Genomic DNA, 23,470 nt, shown 5'->3' on the forward strand with positions numbered 1-23,470 from the left:
AGACGCGACCACTTTAGCAGCAGGCTCTGAGGCATGCAGCAGGTCTCCGCGGGCCATTGTCCCATATAGGAGTAGTGAAGAAGACAATCCTTGTGTCAGATCTGAGCAGACGCTCCGGTGCGGCCCGCAAGGAGTCTAAAGTAGTCTCCTTTGAATTGAGCTGATGTCTGAGTACGAGTACGGAGTACAGAATCTGCGGTTAGGTCGCGGGTGTTTGGTATGTTGGTGTCGTGAGGAGACAGTCTTACACGTTGGTGATGGTGGTGGGGTGATGGTGAGTATGCGACAGGAGGTATCAAAGAACGTGATTGTAGCAGAAAATGGTATCAGACAATCTGATTCTCCTAATGCTGCAACAAATGAGGACAATGCTGGTACCTGAGCTTGTGCATGTCGACGTCAAACATGAAGATGAGTGGGAGTTGCAATCACGTGGCCACCCGCCGATCGACCTCCTCTCTTCTCCCTCACCTCAACTCACCAAGAACATCCTTTCCGAACCTCACAATAAACTAGAGTCTCTGCAGCCTTGCAATCAACGTCAGCTGCGGTCAGCGTCATCATTACTACTTACTGTGCCCTTCCCCTCGAGCCCTTCTCCAGGGCATCCTCCATGGGCCATCGCATGTCTCAGTCGCCGCCCCTGTCGACGATGTCGCTGATCCAGCACCCCCCGGCAACGGTGTCTCAGAGGCGACTGAATTCAATCTATCGCCACGGGGACTTAATGGAATTCCTAGCACAAAGTCGTGTTGCCTGGCCATTGGTGTGGGGAGCTGCCTTTTTGCTCCTCTGGCCGGATGCTGCTGGCCTAGTAACCGTCTCAACCCAGGAAACTCGCATTTCAGCATGGATCGTGGTAATCTGTGCATGAGATGATGCAATCAGGGCATGTTCAAGGCCGTTTGGTACCATTGTCACAGTAGAATGGCTACCGGCGGACTGATTGCCGGTTCGACTGGCTTTCGGCACGTTGTTCCTAACGACGCTGATCCAGATTGCTCATCATGCTGAGAGCATAGCGCCAGAAGCCTCAATGCCAACTGCTATCACGTCAAACGGCCGCTTTAATGGGGTGCAGGCACCATTGACGCGACACGCTTTACATGCAATGGAATGGCCATCACGCGTAAAGCACACAGAATCTTACCCAGCCTTTTTTCGCGACAGCAGGGACCGAGCTGCTGGGAAAGGTAATCTAGGCATTCGGTGCTGCAGGTACATATTGGAGTCTCCGGAATGCAACACGACTGTCTAAGTCAGCCGTTGGTTGAGCAATGGCTATACACCCACGAATGTCCCTCGGATGAATGGCCACTCCTCGTTATTCTCCCATTCGAAGAGTCGCCAACGAAAGCATTCCTCGAGAGTTTTCAGTCTCGCTTTGAAATGTGAAGAGCTATCTTCTAACCCTTTCTCCATTTGGAGAAAGATATATTATACCCTCTGATGGCCAACTCTAACCTGTTTGTGAGACGGTGATAACTTACACTCCTTTCCCTGTCTTCTACAGCTGGACTTTCTCTACCGTCATTGCCCCTCGACTGGTTCATCAAGATGGCCGGCCGTCGTGCAAACGGTATCTTGTCCTGGGCGGCCAAGGCGGTCGTCCTCGGATCTCTCCTTGCTGCCCCTGTAAGGGCCAACGAAGATGATGATGATGTTATTACTGTCGAAGTTATCGTTACAACCTACCTCTCGTTTGGTGCTTGCGCCAATGCCTGCGCTCCGCAGCACTTCTTCACGACGGCTGAAGAGAAGCCGCCTTATGTGACGCTCACTCTGCCGACCTGCCAATCGGACCCCGCCACCTCGACCAAGCATCCTCAGTGCCCAGTCTGCACAGGCACCGTCTTTCATTATGAACCTACACAAGACCCTTATGTTACCATTACGTCTACTACCACCGGCCTTGAACCCTACGTCTCGACTATTCATCCTGCTTGCCACCGCTGTGAGGGCACAGTCATCATCTACGACCCCAAGACCAAGGGTCCTTGGGAACCGCAGCCTACCACTTATACTTGCGAAGGGGCTGGCCCCGACGATCCTCGATTCACTATTCCAGGCAGGGGCCCGGAGTACCCGCCCACAGTCGTTATCGGCACTCATGGCTTTACCGACCATCTCGTGACGGTGACGGCTCCTGGATATCACCAAGGAGAACGAGCTGAAACTCACACTCTGCTCCCGACTGGCCACGACGGAAGACCTCTGCCTGGCGCAGATCCGATTGTGCTCTGTGGCGACCCCGATCATTTGCCTGCGGTGCTTACTGCTCCTGGCGCGAGGCCTGATGGTCCACGAGTTACCTGCCCGCCGATCAGGCTGGGTCAGCCCCCTATTGTTGTCATTGAGCCGTCAGAGGGCCATGGGCACGGCGGCTATGGACATGAGGGCTATGGACACGAGGGCTATGGAGATGAGGACTATGATCATGAGCACAAGGATCATGAGCACAAGGGACATGATCACAAGGGCCATGAAGACGACGACTATGAAGACGATAGCTATGAAGAAGATGGCTCTGAAGACGATAGCCACGAAGACGACAGCTATGGACTTGACGGTCATGGACACAAGGACGACGGACACAAGGGGCATGGGCACAAGGGCCACCACGGACATCACGGACATCACGGACATCACGGATCAGGCGCAACAGACGAAGAGGGAGGCTTCTTTCCTGGAACGAGAATCGATTTTAACGGTGATGGAGAAGCCGATACCGTCATTGATCGCAACGGTGGCGTCGATCTCAACGGCGATGGCGTGCCAGATATTACGATCACTGTCCATGGAGCAGTTGACATCGACCGTGACGGCCTAATTGATTCTTTTGTCGACGAGAACGGTGGAGTTGATGTGGACGGTGATGGCCGCCCTGATATCACCATTCTTCCTTCCGGTGAGGGCAACCCTCGTTTCGACTTTGACTATGTGAGGCTGGACCCCGGCACTCCGATTGATACAAACGGTGATGGCATACCCGACCTTGTCATTGGGCCCAATGGTGCCGTTGATCTGAATGGTGATGGCTTCCCGGATCTTTTCATCAGGGCCGACGGCGCTGTCGATCTCAATGGAGACGGCTTGCAAGATACATTTGTTGATCTAAACGGTGGCGTTGATACCGATGGCGATGGCAGGCCCAACTTCAAGATCCTCTATGCCCTTGGCAGTGGAGGCTCTGGGATCCTCGGCATCAACACTGGACTTGTCGGCTCGCCGGTTGACCTCGACGGCGACCTTGCGCCTGATGCCGTGGTCAGCGTGACTGGCGCCATTGTACTCAATGATGGCAGGAAGCTAGACCTTATCATTGGACTCAACGGCATTGTGGACCTGAACGGAGATGGCAAGCCAGACACACTCATCGGTCCTGGAGGCGGCATTGACCTCGACGGCGACGGCGAAGCCGACATCTTTATTCAACGTCGCAAGCCGCCTACAGACCAGACGCCCTTTATCCACCCTGGCCTTCCTGTGGACACCGATGGCGATGGATTGCCCGATACCACCATTGGTCTAAGTGGCGGCATTGACACTGACGGGGATGGCATACCGGATATCTATGTCGACTTCCGGGGCAATGTGGACTTCAACGCCGACGGCATCCCTGACGCGAGAGTTGGGCTCGACGGCACTATTGACCTTGGTAACGGGAGGCCGCCTATCACTATTGGCTCTGGCATCAGCTCGGGCGGTGGCCAGTCCCTTGCCATTCCAGGCCTTGGTGTTGATCTCAACGGCGACGGCAAGGCTGACGTTACCATTAGCCTTGGTGGAGGTGTCGACACCAATGGAGATGGGAAGCCCGATCTCATAATCAACCCCGATGGCAGCGTTGATCTGAACCTTGATGGAATTCCGGATACCACAGTCGGACTAGCCGGTGGCATTGACACCAATGGTGATGGTATTCCAGACATTACGATTATCGACAGCCGCCCCCTTGCTCTCCCTGGCGCTGGTGTCGACCTTAACGGTGACGGTATCCCTGATGTTTTCATCGGCGCTGATGGAAGTGTTGACACCGACGGGGATGGGCTGCCCAATCTCGTTATCAACGCTAATGGCAGTGTTGATCTGAACCTTGATGGAATCCCTGATACCACCGTCGGGCTAGGCGGTGGCATCGACACTAATGGTGATGGTATCCCGGACATCAGGGTCATCCGCGGTCAGCCCCCTGTCATCCCTCCCGCTGGTGTCGACCTTAACGGTGACGGTATTCCTGACGTTACCATTGACCCTGGTGGCGGTATCGACACCAACGGCGATGGGCAGCCCGACATTGTTGTCAATGCTGACGGCACTGTTGATCTGAACCTTGACGGAATCCCAGATACCAGAGTTGGCCCAGGTGGTGCCATCGACACGAATGGTGACGGAATCCCCGACATCACCATTATCGGAGGTCTTGGATCCCTCATCCCTGGTGGTACAGGAAACGGAACCGGTCCGGGGGGGATCGGGCTCCCGAGCGGCTTTAGACCGACGCCTGGCCTGGGAGTCGATCTCAACCTCGACGGTAAGGCCGATACGACCATTGGCCCTCACGGCGAGATTGACACCAACGGCGACGGAAGGGCTGATCTTATAGTTCGCCTTGACGGTAGCGTTGATCTGAATCTTGACGGTATTGCTGATCTGTACGTCGGTCCCAATGGCGGTATCGACACCAATGGAGATGGCAGACCAGACATTCGGATCTTAAAACCCAGCGGGCCTGGCATCCCTGGCACAGGAAATGGAACCACTGGCGGTCTCATTCCCCGTCCTGGCCTCGGGGTCGATATCAATGGCGATGGGAAAGCGGATACTCTGATTGGACCCAACGGCGGCATCGACATCAACGGAGACGGAAGGGCAGATATCACAGTTTTCCCTGACGGTAGCGTCGACTTGAACAATGATGGCATTCCGGACAGCCATATTCTCCCGGGTGGCGGCATCGATCTTAACGGAGATGGTATAGCAGATCTCTTCATCCTGCCGGGTCCCGGCGGACCTATCATCCCTGGCGGCACAGGGAATGGGACCACTGGCGGCACAAATGGAACCTTCATTCCCGTTCCTGGACTTGGCGTTGACCTCAACGGCGATGGCAAGGCCGATACCACCATCGCTCTCGATGGAGGCATCGACATCAATGGAGACGGAATCCCAGATTTAACGGTTCGCCTTGATGGCGGCGTCGATCTGAACCGTGATGGAATTGTCGATAGCCATGTTCTCCCTGGCGGCGGCATCGACCTCAACGGAGATGGTAGGCCAGATATCACTATCCTGAGGGACCTTGTCGGTGGAAACTCTACTAGCGGAAGTCCTGCTGGCTTGATTTTCCCCGGCCTCGGAGTTGATCTTAACGGCGATGGCATTCCGGATACCACTATCACCGCTGACGGTGGCATTGATACTAATGGTGACGGCACTCCTGACATATACATCGCAGCTAATGGAACCGTCGACACCAACGGCGATGGAGTGCCGGACGCCGCAATTTATGGTAACGGCACTATCGATCTAAACGGCGACGGAACGCCGGATCTGACAGTTCTCGGCCTTGCTGATGCCATCATCAATGCTATCGGCAGCCTCCTCGGCAACGGGGCCGGGGGTAACGGCACCAATACTGGTAGCAGCCCCTTGATCACCATCGGTGGACGTCTTATCAACGGCGCTGGCGTGGATCTCAATGGCGATGGGCTGCCCGACACCACTGTCGGTAATGGCGGAGGCATCGACATCAACGGAGATGGGAAGCCTGATATCACCGTCTTGCCTGGTGGCGGAGTCGACACTAATGGAGATGGCATCGCCGATACCACTGTGCTCCCTAACGGCGGCATTGACACAAATGGAGACGGCGTACCTGATATCAGGATTTTGCTTGACAATCTGACCGGTTCACCCGGCAACATAACAGGGTCTCTCGGCTCCGGACTGGGTTCTTTGCTCAAAGGCTTGACTGTTGGTACTCCTGTCGACCTTGACAAAGACGGAAAAGGAGATACCACAATTGGCCTCGGAGGCGCCATCGATCTTAATTTCGACGACATTCCTGATCTTATCATTGGAGCTGATGGCAATGTGGACCTCAATGGCGATGGCGTTCCCGATACCACGATTACTCCGAACGGAGGCATTGACATCGACGGCGATGGAACGCCCGACATTTTCGTCTTGCCGGGCATCCTGGAGCAGCTGCTTTCTAATGGCACTTCTGGCAATGCCACTAACGGTGCCGGCATCGGCCTTGGCCTCGGTCTCCAAGTTGGCATTGGTTCTCGTGTGGACCTCACCGGAGACGGAGTAGGAGACACTGCTGTCGGTGCTAACGGTGGCATCGATATCGACCTCGATGGTATCCCGGATGTCTTCCTCCTCCCTGGCGGAGGCGTCGACTTGAACGGTGACGGGTTGCCTGATGTTGTCATTGGTCTCACGGGAGGCATTGACCTGAATGGCGACACTGTTCCCGATATCACGATCTTACCTAGCGTTATCGGCGCAGGCTTGCTTGGCTCTGGAGGCCTGGGCGGGCTTTTCGGCGGCGGCAACGCAACAGCCTTTCCTAATTACCTGAGCAGCATCATTCAAAGCGATGGGTCCCTTGATCCCGATTTCCTGGGCGGAGTCCTCGTGGGCAACCTCATCGGTTCCACAAACACCTCGGGCAATAGCACTCTCACGAATGATCTGTTGAACGGCCTCCTCGCCGGCAGCAAAACAATCTCGTCAAAGACCCTGGCCGGACTTCTCCTTGGAGGACTTGCCGGAAGCGGTGCCACCGCCGACCCCAATCTTGTAGGCGGTGTTCTCGTCGGTGCGACTCTGAGCGGCCTCAACGCGACAGATAAGGCTGTTGACCCTGCTCTCTTGAGCGGCCTTGTTAGTGGGATTGCGAACTTCACTCCTGCGACTCTAAATGGGCTTGCTATTGGAAGCTTGCTTGGAAGTAATGGGACCACTCTTGACCTTACTGGCGTCCTTGGGAACGGAACAACGACCAACGGCACTGCTCCTGCAGGCAATGGCACTGACGTTGGTGACATCCTGGGCGGCATTCTGAATGGCACAATAGGTACAGCAGACCCGATTCCCGGATCCAATGGAACTACTGTGGGCGACATCCTGGGCGGCCTGCTCAGTGGCACAATAGGTACAGGAGACCCAGTTCCCGGAGGCAACGGCACAACCGTCGGCGACGCCCTGGGCGGTCTTCTAGATGGCACAACAGGAACTCCAGGCAACCCTAACGGAGGCAATGGCACCATCGTCGGTGACCTCCTCGGCGGCATCCTTAATGGCACAATAGTTCCAGGAGACCCGATTCCTGGAGGCAATGGCACAACCGTCGGCAACCTGCTTGGTGGGCTCATCAATGGCACAATAAGTACAGGAGAACCCCTTCCCGGAGGCAATGGTACTACTATCGGCGACGCCCTGGGCGGTCTTCTTAATAGCACGACGGGAGCTCCAGGAAACCCTAACGGAGGCGATGGCACTGCCATCGGTGACCTGCTGGGTGGCATTCTTAACGGCACATTGAGTACGGGAGACCCGATTCCCGGAGTCAATGGCTCTACAGTGGGCGACTTGCTGGGTGGTCTTCTTAATGGCACATTAAGTACAGGACAACCGGTCCCCGGAGACAACGGTACTACTATTGGGGATCTCGTAGGTGGCCTCCTTGGAAACGGAACCAACGGCACTGGTACCCCAGGCAATGGCACTGGTACCGGAGGCAATGGCACTACGATTGGCGACCCCCTCGGCGGTCTCCTCAATGGCACAACGGGAACCAACGGCACGAATACTGGAGGCAACGGAACTAGTCTCGGCGACCTCCTCGGCGGCCTTCTCAATAGTACAACAGGAGGTACGGGTGATCTTCTTGGCAACCTGACAGGAGCAGGCAACAACACAGGATTGCTCGACGGCCTCCTGAATGCCAATGGAACTGTCGACCCCGCCGCCTTGGGTGATTTCCTCGGCAATCTGACCAGCGCTCTGTCAGGATCAGGAACTGGCAACAACACAGGTGGCAACAACCAAGGAAATCCACTGGACGGTCTTGTGAACGCCAATGGAACTGTCGACCCTGGCGCCTTGGGTGGCCTCATCGGCAGTCTGCTGAACACCACTGGCGGCGCAGGAGACCTATTGGGCAACTTGACAAACCCCACCGGAGGACAAACTGGAAACAATACCGGAGGGCTACTTGACCCCCTCTTGAATGGCAATGGAACACTTGGCGATGGTACTGGAGGCATTGGCGGTCTCCTTAACAATACCACGGGTGGTCTGGGTGGCCTCCTCAATAATACCACAGGAGGTCTCCCCAATGGCAACGGTACCACAGGAAACGGCACTGGGAATCCTCTGGGAGGACTTCTTGGTAATGGGACCGCAGGCAACAACACTGGAGGTCTTCCGGGAGGCCTTCCGGGAGGCCTTCCAGGAGGTCTTCTCGGCAACGGGACCGCAGGCAACGGCGGTGGAACCTTAGGAGATCTTCTCACAAATATCACCACCGGGTTGGGCGGCATCCTTAACAACACCACAAGTGGCCTGGGCGGCGTCCTGGGCAATACGACCACTGGTATCGGCGGTCTTCTCAACGGGACTGCAGGTAGTGGAGATCTTGGTGGCATTCTCGGCAATGCTACCACCGGCTTAGGCGGGGTTCTGAGCAATACGACCACGGGACTAGGTGGTCTTCTCAGTAACACTACCACTGGTCTAGGTGGCCTTCTCGGTAACGGGGCTCCTGCAAACGGAACGACAGGAACTGCAGGCAACAGCACTGGTGGCCTTCTGGGTGGTTTGCTCGGCGGGGGCGCTGGAAACACCACTGGCGCTGGAAACACCACTGGTGCTGGAGGCAACCTCGGTCTCGGCCTCAACATTCAGATTGGTTCCCCAGTTGATCTGAACGGCGACGGCCGAGCCGATACGACAATTGGTCCCGGTGGCGTCATTGACACCAACGGAGACGGTAGACCTGACATCGTCATCCAGTTTGGAGGAGGTGTTGATCTGAACGGCGATGGAGCGGCAGATACTACCGTTAGGCCCGACGGAGGCATTGATCTCAATGGTGATGGCGTCTCTGACATCAAACTTGGCCTGGGAACCGGAACTGCAGGAACTGGTACGCAAAACGGCACGGGTTCTGGCGGATTGCTGGGCGGCTTACTAGGAGGTGCAAATTCGACTTCGAACGGCACAGCTCTCCCAGGCGGATCGACTGCTCCTGCACAGAACGGCACGGGTCTTTTGGGTGGACTCCTGGGAGGTAACAATACCACTTCGAACACCACTGGCGGTCTGCTGGGTGGCTTGCTAGGAGGAGGCAACACTACTTCAAACACCACTGGTGGTCCTCTGGGAGGACTCTTAGGAGGTAACAACACCACTACAAACACCACTGGCAGTCTTCTTGGTGGCTTGCTAGGGGGTGGTGATGCCGCAAACAACACAGGCGGACTTGGACTTGGCTTGAATGTGACGGCCTCACTAGGAACTGGAAACAACAATACCACAGCCCCCTCAACAAACTCGACTGGCACGAGTCTTCTGGGTGGCTTGGGAGGAACGAATACCACCAGGCCCGCTCCCGTGACCAATACTACGACCGCCACAAACTCGACTGGTACGACTCTTCTGGGCGGTCTCTTAGGAGGAACGAACACAACCAGGCCCGCTCCAGTGACCAATACTACTACAACCAATTCCACACTCCTCGGTGGACTTTTGGGAAGCACTCCGCCTTGAGTCCGAAATCATTGAGAGAGTTGGGATATAGAAAAGGAGGAAAATACAGAAATACTTTCAGACGGACAAGGACATGGAAATGGTAGAGCGAGATTCAAAAGGGAACAAGACGGAGATGGATAAGGTTTAACGATTTGAAAATGCTGGTATGATATACGCGTGGTAAAAGAGGATAGGATCTTTCTTCTGGTTTATGTTTGCTTCACGATTATCTTGTTGCTGCGATCATTTCTGTATAGTATAGGCGTATGGATAGGTTTTATGCAATGTTAAATTTCTTGACCAAATTATTCACGTTCAAGTTTCCCTAAGTGCAGTGAGCTGTGATTCATATTTGCTGGTTACGCAAAGAGCAGAAACAGCATCTTCTAAACTCATCATAATTGTAACTTGAAACTGACGAGATTCTGAAGAGTAGAATACTTCGCCCAGCAAGTAGCATGAGCCCCTGCCGAGCTTCGAGAAGAAATCTATGGGAACAGTTCCTCAGAATGAACACATAATGCATAAGTGGCCACCGTCGATAGAGATCGTAAGAGACAGACATATTCACAGGGCCTATGGAGGATAGCAAATGTCTAGAAAGAGAAAGAAAGTTTACCAGAGACATGAATATTCCTCTTTCGATAAAGTTGATATGTACGAGATGATTAGGCACCCGCAATTCATCAGGCACACGTTAAACACCCCACCGACTATCAAGTCCATAAGTAGATATAAACTAATGCCTTCAATTGCAATTTCGGTCGGGTTCTATTTCGTATATCTTAAGAGCTGGGTATCTTAAGAGCTGGGATTATGGCTAGGATAAGAAAGGGGGAAATGAGGGACAAAGAAGGAGATATATCAATGCGGACGAGAGGAAGTGTAAGCAAGAAGATGCAAAAGAGAACGGAACAATTATTCCGCCTCTCAGGACCTCTCTCAGCCGCTTTATCAAAGCTCGCAAATAACACGGAGTATGAGCTTTTCAATCACATGGACGAGCTTCAACTCCGCCTCGGGAGCAAGCGGGGGAAGATTCGAGGCAGATTAGCATCCTAGCACGAAATTCCTCCATGTTTCCGAGGCCGATGGTGGGCAGAATCCTTTCATTTGCGTTAAGTTACAGAAAAAAGTCTGAACCAACAGCATTGAGCCAACAGTTCAGTGACATCGCTCCAAAGGACCAACAGGGTGTGTTGCAGTCGCGGAGTCGCCTGGCCATAAACGGCATAGAGCTGGGCAAAGGCTGCAGGGGAAGGAGAGAGGAAGATAGGAAGTAGAATACAGATCATATTCGGTCCGCACCCCTTGCGGACGAAATGTTCTGGGGTAATGTCGCACAGAGCTACGATATGACGAGATTCATTCTCAAGGCTTCTTTCGTTAAGCTTTGTTCCTGTGTAATACCCAGGTCGCCATAGCCACTCAGCAGCCTTGCGCACATAGTCCGAGACTGAAGTTCTTCTATTCGTCTACTCCAAGTTTGCCAAGTCAATAATTAGTAAATGCGCTACTGATACTACACGTTCTTTGAAGTTCACCTTGAAGTTTGGAGTATTCGATGCCCTCCAGGAGGTCTCACCTCTTCATCTGGATATGAGGCAATTATATCCCGGAGACACCGACTTTCGTACGAGTAATTGTATATTTTCCCTTGAAAGGGTGTGAATCATGATCCTTTACAGCATTAAGCCCTGTCCTCAGCCCCCAATGCACAACCGCAATCTGCAGCAGATGACCTCTTTGAAGATGTTGTTGGTTCTGGGATATCAACTGCATCTCAAATAGGATCTAGTCCCAACACTAGAACCCTGGTCGAAGCTCAATGAGTTCTACAACCAGCCAATGGAAGACGAGGAAGATATAGTAGAGTAGCATTGCCATGTGGCCAGAGGTTCGGCACGGGCCCCCCCTTTTTAAGGCCCCAAGCCCGGGGGATGTGGCTTAGGCATCGGTGATAAATCTGGAGGCGGAGCTGTGACATTCGTCGCACCCGACGTATGGCGCAGCTGGCGATGAAACCGGGAATCGACATCTGAACTTGCGGCGAAGCCGAACGATGGTGACATGGGTGAGTGAATGAATGAGAAGTCTTCCTGTTTGCGAGATCAAGATGCCTATCGTTGAGCTTACCGTTTCGATTAGCAGCATTACATCGTTGCAGACTGGGGGCAAGGCATCCCATCTTCGTCCTAAGAGCGGTGACCGACCTTTGCACGGCTTGTAGAAATGCATGGGAGAGTGATGTTTCTGCATAAGAACTTCTCGGCTGAAATATGTCTCTATATTCCAGGGCCGTTCCACGTTCGTATATATATCTTGAAGTATACACCGATAGAGCTTCGATATACCTTCTTTGTTAACACCATACATCACCTTCTCCGCTGAAACTATACATCATATAAATCGCTCTCGAACTCAAGCTATCTTTTTACAACATGGTTTCCACACACATTACCAAGAATCCCGTCTTTGAAGCCCTCGCCATCATACAAGCGGGCATCGACAAATTCCCCAACCCCGGCGATAATCTTGACTTCATCCAATGTCGCAGCTTGGTTAGACGTGGCGCATATCAGTGTCAAAAAAGTGGCTGTAAACAGAATGAGAGGCAAAGGCTTGCGAGCTTGTACTCTGAGTTTCAGAACATGACGGAATGTCTTGACACGCATAGCTTCTACGAAGATATGGAGTACTTCATTACCTACACGCACTGCTCGAAGCATCGCGAAGCTGTTTATGAAGCATTCAAGAAGTGGAAGGATCAGAGATTGGCCGCCCCTCCCAGTCCACAGCTGGCATGTCCCGGAGCGTATCCAACAGCTTATCTACCGGAATCTCCATTGGAATCTCCGGTTTCATCGGTCGATGCCATTTTCTCCCCAGCCATCTCTCAAAGTAGCGATGAGATGTTCCACACCCCTTTCTGCGATGAGCCAGACGCATACTGTGCGCCAGAAGACGACGACGACCCTCTGATGACGGGTATTGTCGCCCAAATGGGGGCTATCAAAATCGACATACCAACCCAGGTAGACTCTACGGCAATCAAGAAGACGCGCAAGCGAAAGGGGGAAATCAGCATCCCCGGTCTCGGTATCGGCGGTACTAAACGCGCCCTCTCATTAACTGATCACACACTGGTGCTGAGGGCATTTTATGACCCTCCCAGCGATACAGCCATGCAGGAAGGTTCTATCTACGTCCTCGAGCATCTCCTCGCCCCTGGCTTTTTCAAGATCGGAGTCACGGGTAAAGACGTGGTGGATAGGGTAGACGAACAGGCGTGTCTCCGGGAGAACGCAAAAATGATTTACGAAACCAAAACAAAGTTCCGAGGGGCAAGGAAGGCAGAGAAGCTTGTACACAGGGAGCTTCATAATTACCAATTCCTCGTCGATGTATGCGAAAAATGCGGTGGTGGCCATATAGAGTTGTTCAAAGCTCCCAAGGAAAAGATATTCGAAACTATTGAGAAAATCGAACGCGTTGTCCAGATGCCCGCGTACTTTCGACAGGGGGGAAATTGGAAGCTGACTGAAGAGGCAAAGATATTACTTGCAACCATATATGGGCCTTTGGCAAGAGACTGGCGCGAAGTCCTGGGAGAGGGAAAAGGAGCCGGAAGGGCTCGGGATGTGATACCAGAGACCATGCCACAGCAAAGATTGCCGCCGACGCCGACAGAAGCAGAGACCACACAACAGGAGTCAACCTCGAAAACGTCGACACAAGCAACGGCAAAAGTCCGAGAAACAGAAATGCCGCCGACCCAATTACAGGCAGAGGCGGGTGTCATTACGGAGGATGACATTGAAATAGAGCTCAAGATGCGCATAAGACGAAAGTCTGCAAATCCAGGAGAAGCTGGTCAAACTCATACTTCGATAACCTCTCTGGGGCCAGAGTCGGAGCGGACCGCAGGAGGTATTTGGGGGAGAGGATTCAGAGCACTGGCTGGCAGATTCAAAAGGGACGGTAGTGTAGAGTAAGTATATCAACACAGTCATCAGCTGAAGACATAGGGCAAATGTAACTATTATAGCATGCGGCAATATTCACAATTCTATTTGCCTGATACTGGAGGTACATAGCTCAACACAATCTCGCTTCGGTAAAGTTCCAGAAGATTTGTCACCGTACGCCGTTCCACGCCAGACGCTGGCTACCGCAGTTGATGCTCTGGAGTGCTGAGAAGAGACCGGTGCATGCTGTAGGTCCTTCAATAGACTCAACCCTCCCCACCCCCTTTTTGTTTTGGAACAAAGCGCATCATGATCCGCGGCAATGCTCCATGGAGGGACAGGATGAACGATCAGTATGTGTTGGGTTGTAAGCATATGCCGTTGGCATCCTGTATCACCAAATTTGAACTGAGGGGACACGGCATCATAATCTTCCTGGCATGTATATCTTCATTCCCCATGCTCTTATCCTTATACCCTCTCTCTTCCTGACTTACATGACCACTGTAATTCATCTTGTACAATCCGCCACGCGCAACAGTACCAAACCGACCCGGGCGGCCAAATGGCAAGGGGCTCTCTGAAGATTAATCCCAGAATCATCAAGTTCTTCACTACATATCGGTAAAAAGCGCTGCCTTGCTCTGATTGGTCTATGAATAATGAAGCTGCCCTTCGAGGTGAGACTTCATAAACATTTGGAATTGTCACAAATCTCTTGCTGGCTCAATTTTGACGCCGCCAAAGACGCCTAGTTGGCCGCATCTAGCTCCGCAACAAACCTTCTCTGCACAACTGTTTCTATTGTACTGACGATAGGGTCAAGGCTCAGTAGAGATATAACTTTAAACCAGTCATATGACTATTTCTCGTATCATTAGGAAGCGGGAGACGAGCAGGGCTGACATCGTATCTTGAGATCCGCGCTACTAGTCCAAGTAATATGGAGCATAGTTCCTACGCAACCTTTGCAGAATTCTGCAGATCTGAGAGATCGAGACTGGCCCTCGAAACTGGCCCGATATGGCGCTCTTTACAACTCCATCTTGGTGGATTCTGTGATAATGTCGAGGCACATTTAGCATCTCAAAATTTGATTTATTATTGAACGGTAAATTGCTCATGTAGTGAAATCAATAAGCTACTCGCGGCTTCTTCAAGGATTGAGCAGCAAAAAAGTATATGACCTTGCCAGGATGGAAGCCTGCAAGCCACGGGATGTGTGTCTAACTACCACCAACTAAAAGTGAAAATGAAACGATATGCTGTTGGCTTTAGAGTTTTAATCATTACAGCTCCTGCAGAAGTCCAAGAACATATCTACCAATCGTGTCCTACGTAGAGTGGGCATACTAATTGGTATAGGACTCTTCGAGTAAATATGGGACAAATAGGCGCCCTCTTCACCAACCGGGAATAGGCTGACGGCCCATATGGGGTAGCCAAAACGCCTCAATGGAGCAGCGGCTACACTTGGCCAATTGTTGCATACCGTTGGCGATGCTTGGGCAGCCTGAATTTATACTTGCGATCAGTTGCAGCTGTTGCCTGACAAGACGTAGAATATAAATGCCAGAAAGCTGCTGGCAACATGTGCCTTCTCTCTCCCATCAAGAGAGTAATCCAATTAAGAGACGACACGATTCAACATGACTTGCAACGACTGCCTGGAAATCTTCAAGCTTGCTGCGCCTCTCGTCAAATCCAGGTCAGCAGAAGAGCCCCCGAGGCGGCTCATCGACGCTTCATATCAAGCCAGGATCGCAGCCAACGCAGCTTCATCGAAATGCCACATGTGCACGCTCTTGGTCAGCAATATTCCCCAGCTTCTGATGCCAGCCAATTCAGAGGAGCAGTTGAAGTTTGAAATATGTCGAACTCCGTATGACCCGGATTCTATCCATGTTGGACTTGTCCAGTATTATGGGGCGTCAATGAAGAGTGTAAGGTCTTTTCCTGGTGCTGTGCGCATACAAAATAGTAAGAAGAGCCCTAAAATATCCTTCATATAAAGGGTTGAAAGCTAAATTTGGTAGTTGATCATGGGCATGTGTCCACTGTCGAATCCCCAAGCACATGGTCAATAGAAGCCTTGAATCGCGTTCGGTCATGGTTAAAGACTTGCACGACCTCTCATGACAATTGTGCAGGTTCTGATACCGTCAGTAGGCTTCCACGAAGGCTGATAGACGTCATGTCAAGTCAGTTCATCCGTGCTTGGCCAATGGATGAGCTTGGAGAAGAAGAATTCGATCTCCTCGGCCTACGAAACTTTCCCAACGTCCGCATCGTGTCGTCGAGTTCTCTACCTCATGACACGCCATATTTCACTCTTAGCCATAAGTGGGGGAACCCGTCGAGCATTCTACTCACTAAGAAGACCGATTACCTTCTGAGCGAAGATATAACTCCCCACCTCCTGAATAGCAGCGAGTCAGCCGTGTTCGGGCATGCAATCCATATCACGAGAGCCCTGGGCTATCGCTACATCTGGATTGACGCTTTGTGCATCATGCAAGATGACGGACCTGAGAAGATTGAAGACGTCATGAACATGGACGAGGTCTACTCCAAATGCACGCTCAACATCTCGGCGTCAGAAGGACGGACCAGGGAGGGTCTGGCCTTTGATCGGAAACTTGACCGAATCAACCCCTGTCGAGCAACCGTCACAATGCCAGAGTCCGAAGAGGAGGTGCAACTTCATTCCTTCTCCGACAAGTATTTTCTGCGAGCTCTTGAGAAGCCGCTTAATAGGCGTGGCTGGGTTTTCCAAGAACGAATACTTGCACCACGCATCGTTCACTTCACCAACGAACAAGTCTTTTGGGAATGCCACTCTCTCACCGCAACCGAAACCCTGCCACAGGGACTCTCGGGTACCTCGCAGCTTGGCAAGGGCCACAGAATCTCTTCACTGCTACCATTGGACGAACTAAGATACAAATGGTACGATGAGACCATGTCGGGTTATTCTGCAACCTCCCTCACATTCGGCGATGACCGTCTTCTCGCTATCTCGGCTGTAGCGAAGCAGTTTTGCGCAGCAATGCAGCGAGACCCTTCAAAGTATTTGGCAGGCATATGGGAAGACGATTTGCCTGCCTCATTGCTCTGGGGCGAAGATCATCGGCCAAGAATGGGCGGAACTGGGCCGCCAGCGAGGATCATTAATGAGATGAAGAACGCGCCTTCGTGGTCGTGGGCCTCTATCTTGGGGCCAGTTGTATGCACTCTTCCCACTTACCAGAAAGTGGCCGCCGAGGTTCTGGAAGTTCACCCAAAACGGTCATCACCGAACTTCTTCGATGGCATGGACTCTTGCCGGCTGCGTCTTCGAGGTTCGATGTGCAAGATTACGCGGGGTATCCAGAACGACGAGACTTGGATATACATGGCACAGTGCCCTGTATTCCAGGAATACAGTCAGTTTGGCTTCCATGCAGGGAAGGCTATAACGGTTCAATGGGACGTTTCTCGGCGGGCGATAGCGAAATACCTGACGACTTTCAAGGAGGACCCTTCCCCACCAGAGTTCTTCCTGCTCTGTATCAGTTCGATGCCGCTGGAGAATCGTTCCATGGAGAGTGGGATCGTTCTCAAAAAGACCGCTGAGAAGGGCACGTTTAGTCGTGTAGGACGGTTCTCGTTTGGGCTCGAGGGCGAGGCTGCAAGGTTAGAATTTGAGGATGCGTTCAAGAGTGGTCGTGGGGCTTTGAGTGAGGATGACTATATTCAATCTGAGTCAGATGGGAAGTATACGGTTGATCTCATTTGAGATGTGGAAGGATTGGATGAGAATGTTTGACTGTTAATGAGACAGAGACGCGGTACAATTGATAATGTGTGTGTGTTCGTCGAGTTGATGACCTAATGTGAACGAGGTGATATGAATCAATCTTGAGGCGCCATTAGAGTCCGACACGGAACGCCTTCAGTCGGTTATGCGAATAGCTAGAGAGAGCGTCATGTTTCTCGTCACAATAACACCATGCAGGGAGTCGCATGTCGTCGAAGTTATTCACACAAATATGAGACGCTGTGAACACCAGCTGCACCGTGCTTGAGCCACAACTAGCGTACGATCCCGCAATCTTCAGTGACGTTGGTTCCCGTCCAAGGGATAGAAGATCAAGGGTAAGCTCGCAGCTGTCACCAGCATGTCTCCCCGGAATCAGACCAGCTACATCCTCCGTCGGATAGGCGCCAAGCTATCATCCGTGTTCCGCCTCTCAATCCAAACTTTCCCATCAGAATCGTCCATCTTTAAATTCTCAATATCCTCAGCCGGGTCGCTTATTTTACGTCTCATAAGAGTCGTCAAGCGTCGGCGATGGACCGTAGGTTGGTTCGTTGCTGTTGCCAGATTCCACTCTCTCCATCCCGTCTCCAGCGATGTCCGATAACCAGCATCTCTGTTCTCGCCCCATGTCGGATTCCGACGTCTCCTTTGTTGCAGTACGTGGCCCATCCAGTCAAGAATCTCTTCTCCCTTGTAGCCGTACACAAAAGCTACCGACAACACCGCTACCGTAACCGGCACTCCCGTCATCCAAAAAATGCGTTGGCTATACTCTGTATCTCGCACGTCCACCGTGTTCATTCCCAGAAAGCTTGAAACGAACGACAACGGCAGGAAGAATAAGGTAACCACTGTGAATACCCTGATAGCCTTGCCGTGGTCCTCTTCCATGATCTCAATCGTTTGCTTGACTTGATCTTTGAGAATCCGTAGTCTTGTTGCTAAATGTTCAATCTCTCGCCTTCTGTCGATGATTCCACGCAACATATTGTTTCCATATTGGAGTTCTGCTCGAAATTCTCTTATTCGAGTCTCAGTTGTGTAGCGAGAGGTAAGAGGATCAATAAGAGTCAGGACATTGTAGAGGCAGCTCTCCTGGCTGCCTAACAGCTTATCCAATGCTTGAAGCTCCTCTTCAAGGCCATGAATATCCAAGAAGACGCGTTTTCTCGGTCGATTGTTCGCCTGAAAGTGAAGTCGAGATGTGTATTCCCTATACAGCTGCAAAAGGGTGTCTTTTGCATAAGAGCGGCCTATATGAGACGACTGCAAAAGAGGCCTCTGTATCGCCGACATAAACGCAAGGGCAAGGACTTGTACCCGAACAGTCTCCGCCTGAGGCATCTCGGAATGCGACCCGATCCCAGACATGAAGATGTCTTTTTTGGCGCTTTCAGAAAGGTCTATAATGCGTTCGTTTGCATCAATCTCGAGTGAGAGGAGCTCTTCAATCTTCCGATCGATGCGCTGGATCAGCCTAAGATTCTCTTGGGGCCCTTCAGCAGCAAGGCTTCGGCGCCGGTTGATAAGGGAAAGCTGCTTGGAGCGAAAGACAAAGATTCTGACAATCTGCTGGAAGATGTGGATCATGTTGACCGAAAGAGGAGGTGTATCCCCCGTTGAAGAATCCCGCGCCGTCATATTGAGCAGTTCTCTCACATACATGCTGATGTCGGAAAGCTCCTCGATAAAGTCTTCGACAATGCCGAGGAGTCCGTCTTGTGAACTTCGCAACGGGTATCCGTCGTGCCAGATACGATGCAGCCACGCATAGCACGGGTCATCGTATGGCCGCCCCAACTCGCCATGCAGGCATTCGATGTGTTTTTCGTGTATATGCTCCAGCGCACTCTCAGCCGAAGCATACGGCTTTGCGGCCTTGCAATCTTCACATTCCAAATAATGAGTCTTGCTCAGTGACGGCTTCCGTCGCTGGGGATTGCCATCTTTGACTTGGCTGGAGAAATTGCGTATAATGTATGTCGGCTCAGCATCGTGTCCTCTTTGGTTCTCTTCCCAGAGCAGTTGCTGTGGTTGAGCATGAGCGTTAGATCGGCCCAACCATCAACAGGATGAGTAGGAGGGGAGGAAATTGCTTACCAGACATATTGCATCTACACATCCCCAGAATCGCTTCATCAAAGTATGTATTTCTGAGCCGCCAGTGTTTGGTATGAAGGACCAAACGATCTGCTGGCTCAGTTTAACCAGCTGCTTCATGAGCGTCTTGTCGTGGCTTGCGAGGCCGAGAGCCTGCGTCTGGTGAAATTCCGTATTCTCTGGAGCACCTCGACCCAGCGAGCTACTTGTCGAATTGCGTGCTTGGTCGCGGCTGGGTGTAAGGTGTTCTCTAATGGCTTCAGTGTTTGTTCTTGGAGCGTCGTTCACTTCAACCTCGACCGGTTTCACTCCAACATTCTCGTTCTCGCTGTTCACGTTGTTCGTCACTAAAGCCTGGCGGCCCGTGGAGCGACTGAAGAACTTGCCGAACGCTCCTGAAGCACTTTTCTTCTGGCCTTCGACAAGATCAAACTCCCCCGGTCTCGTCTGTTCACTGATCCAGTTTCTCCCTAATATGGCTTCATGGAGGCACTCGTGTCTCAAAACGATATCGTCCATTGTAAATTCTGCCACCTTCGAGTAGTACTTGCCAATTGGATCATCGCAGATGAGGTCGTCGATCTGATCAAGAAGTTTAATCACACTTTGGTCTGTTATTTCAGGAGACGAGATAGCGCCCAACACGCCGCTTTGCCTCCAGCAGAAGAACGGCATGGCAACCGCTCTCACTGTTGAGCCTTCGACTTTTGTAGCATTTGAGCTACCGTAAGGTGACATCTCGAGACTGTCACGTCCCCTGGAGTGCTGGCTACGCGCGTCAAAGCGTACACCACGCCATGAAGAGGAGTTTCGGGATGAGCGTGTATCATCTCTCCCTCGACGTCGTCTTCTTGGTGTAGGACTTCTTCCCCGTGGCTGGAATGACTCATCGGTTGAAGTTGAGGAAGAGCGCGACCGTGAACGAGACCTCCTGTATGGGGAATTCTGGCGTATGTTATAATGATAGCGGAAAGGGTCCCCTTTTTGCGGCGTATTTGCTCGGGTCTGGCGACTATGCGAACGTGATCGATCCGCAATCACAAACCTCTTTTCCAGCACTTCAGATTCGTCAAAATCAGCCTCAACAAACTCATATAGCAAGGAGTCATCATCATCTGGACCATCCTTTGCGCGAGTATCGGCGTCACTTTCTTCCGCCTCGGATACATCTTCTATCGTGACTTTTCGATAGGGTGGTGTCTGCTTTGCTGACTGGCTGGCAGATCTGCTATTGGATTCCGTTGAGTCATCAACAACAATTTGAACACCACACCTCTGATCCAAGCTTTTGCTATCCTTGATCGGCAGAGGATGGACGGGTTTTCTGTTCGGTACACCCCAACTCCCTTGTTCATTCTCATCGTGTGAAGATGACGAGCCCTCTTCGAGCTGCGTGGCACTTGCTCTCTCATCGATCGCCTCTGCCTCTCCTGCATTGTCTTCTGCAAGTTGTTGGTCGTCGTTCAAACGATGATCGTCCGAAGTGAGAGGTTTCTCGTGATCGTTATCGTGCTCCATGGCATCTGATGGCGGTGATTGCTGGAGTACAGGTGCAGGGAAAGCATTGCTCTCACGAGATTTTCCCTCTTCTTCCACGTTCTCGTTAACATGCCTAGGATAGCTCACGGCTGAGGACTCCTTCTCGTCGCTGCTGTCCAAGGTGATTACGCTAGGACCAGATTGATAACCATGGCCAGGAATGAATGCATGTGGATATTGCTCGCTCTCCTTGCCATCGCGCCGTTCCTTCTTCTTAACCGGCTTTTTGAACGTGGCAGTATCAAACAAAGATGTTTGATGTCGTTCTAAGCCAGGCCAAACCGGTTTTGACGACTTCCCCAAGCCGACGGAGCTCTCGCTGGACGATGAGTCCTCGTAATAGCTTCCTCTGACGCTATTGCCGCGGCGTGATGAATCGCGGCTTTTGTCGCGATGTGCCTGATCCAGCATCAGCAGCTTTCTAATGCCTGTACGACTGCTCCTTCGACTGGAGACACTCGATGTGCGCGATGTCGCGGCCTTTCGTTCAACGAGATGAAACCTGAGCAGCCCTGATCTCGTCGATTTCGCGATATCAACCCATCGCTCGGCTGTCACGATCTCGTTTGCCTCGTCCACGAGCTCATAGTCCATTATTCTGGTGAGATTGCCATGGATAGTGAACATGACATGCCGAAAGAAGTCTACCCATGTCGTCTTGATTGATATGCTCATGCTGTACCGAGAGCGATATAAGTCGACAATCTCGATCCTCAACGGTTGCCTGAAGAAATCGGTGCGTTTCTCGATCGTCCCACTGAGAAGCTTATCGGTAGGCCGGCCTGACATGGTGATCAAGATGTCAGAGCCGATTAGCAGACACCACAGCTGGTTGACATATAAGGTATCGCTTGATTGACTGCCGACTGACATCTTGTGTATGACTTGGTGCTTGCCACGGCTCGTCAGGACATCAAACCCGTACAGATTCTGGAGCAGAGTACGAGGATGGTATTCATCTATTTCGCCAGATCTGGGATGATTCCTTGATGAATCCAGTTCCACAACTGGAAAAGCAACGAAGATGACGGGATCCGTGACGATGATGCTTTGCGGGTCGTGCAGCTGATGGCGATGGCCAACGAACCGCATCGCTGAACCAGGTTCAACGTACGCACCGTGTTCCGACTGCCGAAGAAATGTCTCCTTAATAGCTTCTAATAGTAGGATCGCAACTCTTTGGATATCTCTGTTGATCAATGGACAGTCCATGACAAGTTTCTGTTGGCAAGTTAGAATGCGTTACGGATTTATACGAGACTGCACTTCGTACTTCAAGGACCTTGATGCTCATAGAGGGCCGTTCAACATGGCTGGAAAGAGTATCAGTGAAACTGCATTGCTTTGAGGACCTTGCGAGAGCTACTTACAGCCATCTGGCCTGCACCAATGAGACGTCTTCATCGTGCCTGGTAGGACCCTGCGGGCAGAAGAGCGTGACCTTTGGCAGTCCCCTCTCGCCCATGGAATACTGTATGGAGTGTATGGACTGAAGGGTTGTTGTTCCAATCCTCCTGTCGCAAGTCTTCTCTGCTTTCCATACTGAATTCGCCTCCGCGAGATTTGTGTATGGCCGACTTTGTTCATTGTCGCTTGGTAGAGTCACCGTCCAAGAGAGACCGGCCTCCTCGAGCTCTTCAGCCCTCTTTCCGTCAGTTTCAAGTCCTTCGTTAACTCCGGATATACCTTTGACGTCGCTATTTGAGATAGAATCCTCATCTAGCAGTGATCGTGTCCGCGATGATGCATTCGAAGTGCGGGAAGCTTGTCTGGCTCGACGAGGATGCTGATCTCGCGGGTTTTGAGGAGCTGGAATGGGCCCTTCCCCATATTGAATCTCAAAGTCTTCTTCGCTTATGTTGTTTCTGCTGAAAGTCCGACGAGAATTCCGTTCTGTGCTTGATGGTCTGCCATTCGGACCGTCAAGAGGCTCATTTGAGTAGCTTCTTGGAGTGAAATACGATGTCGACCAATCGTCACTATGTTGACGAAGGACAATAGGAACGGGAACAGGAGCAGGAAACATGATGAAAATATCGAAGCTAATGAAGGCTTCTGTAGTACTGCCGAACAGTCAATTCCGGTAGAAGCTTCATTTGATCCGACGTGAACAGTGGGAGCTAAATCTCGGGATAGCTGGATTTCCGTGAACAAGGATCATGAGCGAGGTGTCCCTCCACTCTGGCCACTCATTGGCCAGCCTTTGGTTCATTGAACAAGGCAGATTCTGAAGGATGAATCTGGCTAGCATTGGCTCTATACAGCGCTGCACTGCCAGCTGTAAGGCTGATCG

At 51.9% G+C, this 23,470-nt stretch overlaps 4 protein-coding genes across 4 annotated transcripts; 3 read left to right on the forward strand and 1 right to left on the reverse strand.

Annotated features, from left to right (window-relative positions):
• Positions 1–1,557: 1,557 nt before the first annotated feature.
• BBK36DRAFT_1202486 (hypothetical protein) lies at positions 1,558–9,466 on the forward strand (the record flags this gene model as incomplete). The annotated part of the gene is made up of 2 exons (XM_024897220.1): positions 1,558–9,163; positions 9,447–9,466. 2 exons carry the CDS (start codon positions 1,558–1,560, stop codon positions 9,464–9,466), a joined length of 7,626 nt encoding a protein of 2,541 aa, XP_024749033.1.
• A 2,743-nt stretch (positions 9,467–12,209) lies between these two features.
• BBK36DRAFT_1120487 (hypothetical protein) lies at positions 12,210–13,763 on the forward strand (the record flags this gene model as incomplete). The annotated part of the gene is made up of 1 exon (XM_024890702.1): positions 12,210–13,763. One exon carries the CDS (start codon positions 12,210–12,212, stop codon positions 13,761–13,763), a length of 1,554 nt encoding a protein of 517 aa, XP_024749034.1.
• Positions 13,764–15,801: 2,038 nt separating this feature from the next.
• On the forward strand, positions 15,802–17,514 carry BBK36DRAFT_1120348 (HET-domain-containing protein; the record flags this gene model as incomplete). Its single annotated transcript, XM_024890685.1, has 1 exon — positions 15,802–17,514. A coding segment is annotated over one exon (1,713 nt), but the record flags the coding sequence as incomplete, so codon positions are not given.
• A 405-nt stretch (positions 17,515–17,919) lies between these two features.
• BBK36DRAFT_1202489 (hypothetical protein) lies at positions 17,920–23,203 on the reverse strand (the record flags this gene model as incomplete). The annotated part of the gene is made up of 5 exons (XM_024897221.1): positions 17,920–19,566; positions 19,639–19,946; positions 20,094–21,207; positions 21,247–22,366; positions 22,548–23,203. The coding sequence occupies 5 exons, from the start codon at positions 23,201–23,203 to the stop codon at positions 17,920–17,922; spliced, it is 4,845 nt and encodes a 1,614-aa protein (XP_024749036.1).
• Between the last annotated feature and the right edge of the window lie 267 nt (positions 23,204–23,470).

The sequence above is a fragment of the Trichoderma citrinoviride genome (assembly GCF_003025115.1).
Source record: "Trichoderma citrinoviride strain TUCIM 6016 unplaced genomic scaffold BBK36scaffold_8, whole genome shotgun sequence".
Lineage (NCBI taxonomy): Eukaryota > Fungi > Ascomycota > Sordariomycetes > Hypocreales > Hypocreaceae > Trichoderma > Trichoderma citrinoviride.